The following is a 1,438-nucleotide window of genomic DNA, read 5'->3' on the forward strand; positions in this document are numbered from 1 at the left end:
CTTCTTATTGTCTTAATACGTACTTGTTCGGCGAAAATCATGACGATCCGGTTAGATCTGAAGAAATCAAAAGATCCGTTTATTTTACTAAAGCCGTTCAAACTTTTTTAACAAACGTGTTATTTCAAATTTTCATTCCTGAAGTATTAAAAAATTATTTTCCAGGATTTTATCATTTGAACAAAGAATAGTGATTGGTTGACTGAAACTATGCTTGATGTTATCATTAAAAGAAGAAAGGAGATTGATAATATGCAAAGTGATGAAATGATTGGTTCAAACTTGTTGGATATCTTATTGACGTTACATACTCCACGTGATCCTAGCGGGTATGATGAAAGTGAACCTCCATTAACTGACCAAGAAATTTGTGCAATCATTACGGAAGTCAGTATAGCAGGTATAGATACGGTAAGTTTATATTTTAAATTATTAAAAAATATAATTTCTTTCAATTAAATAATTTATTTAAATAAAATAATTTATTGCTATATTAGACTGGAAATACATTCTGCTTCGCAGTCTGGCTATTAGTTAAGCATCCTAAAGTTATTGCACGTTTTCGAGAAGAAATCAGTGAAATACTAGGTGAAGATATATCACGACAAATAACCTACGAAGATTTAGAAAAATTTACATACCTTGACGCAATTATGAAAGAATCCACACGAGTCATAACACTTACACCAATTTCACCACGTAATTCAACACAAGAGAGTATTATTGGAGGAAAACATTTGGAAGCTAATACAAAGTTCTTGATTCTTCATGAATTAATTCATAAATCACCTGAATTTTGGGAAAACCCTGATGATTTCATTCCGGAAAGATTTTTGAAAGAAACTAATAATGAAATTGCTAAGAATACCTTTATTCCTTTCGGAGGTGGTACAAGAATGTGCCCAGGAAGGTATATGGCCATGGCAGAATTGAAAACCTTGTTGATTTTGTTATTTAGAAAGTATGATGTCGAATTGGTTGATAATGTATCAAAAGAACCGAAAATCCAATTTACATCTGTTTATGAATGCACTGAAATGAAAGTTTTAGTACGTCCTAAATATTAACTTATAATTATGTATAGCATTTTATTTTCGAATCTATATAACTAAAAAATACATGAAAAAATCGTAACGTTTAGACTAGCATCTATAAATAGTTTGCTCTTTATTTTCTAGATTATTTAGGTTAATATCGGTAAGTTCAAGGTATGAATTCCGAATTGATATTGTTACCAAAATTAGATCATTTGTTTAAATCATTTGATCATCGATCCTAAGAAGGTCGGATAGGTTATATTTTTTTTATAGACTAAACCCATTTTTTTACGTAATTTTTTTTTGACTTTTTTTTTGTTTGATTTTTTTTTATTTGATTTTTTTTTTATAACACTTTTTTTGTTATTTGATTTTTTTTATAAATACTTTTTGACTTTTTT

General features: G+C 28.5%; 1 protein-coding gene across 1 annotated transcript; it reads left to right on the forward strand.

Moving 5' to 3' along the window:
• Positions 1-210: 210 nt before the first annotated feature.
• On the forward strand, positions 211-1,067 carry OCT59_003535 (uncharacterized protein; the record flags this gene model as incomplete). The annotated part of the gene is made up of 2 exons (XM_025319899.2): positions 211-411; positions 498-1,067. 2 exons carry the CDS (start codon positions 211-213, stop codon positions 1,065-1,067), a joined length of 771 nt encoding a protein of 256 aa, XP_025172713.2.
• Between the last annotated feature and the right edge of the window lie 371 nt (positions 1,068-1,438).

Source organism: Rhizophagus irregularis, chromosome 11 (assembly GCF_026210795.1).
Source record: "Rhizophagus irregularis chromosome 11, complete sequence".
Lineage (NCBI taxonomy): Eukaryota > Fungi > Glomeromycota > Glomeromycetes > Glomerales > Glomeraceae > Rhizophagus > Rhizophagus irregularis.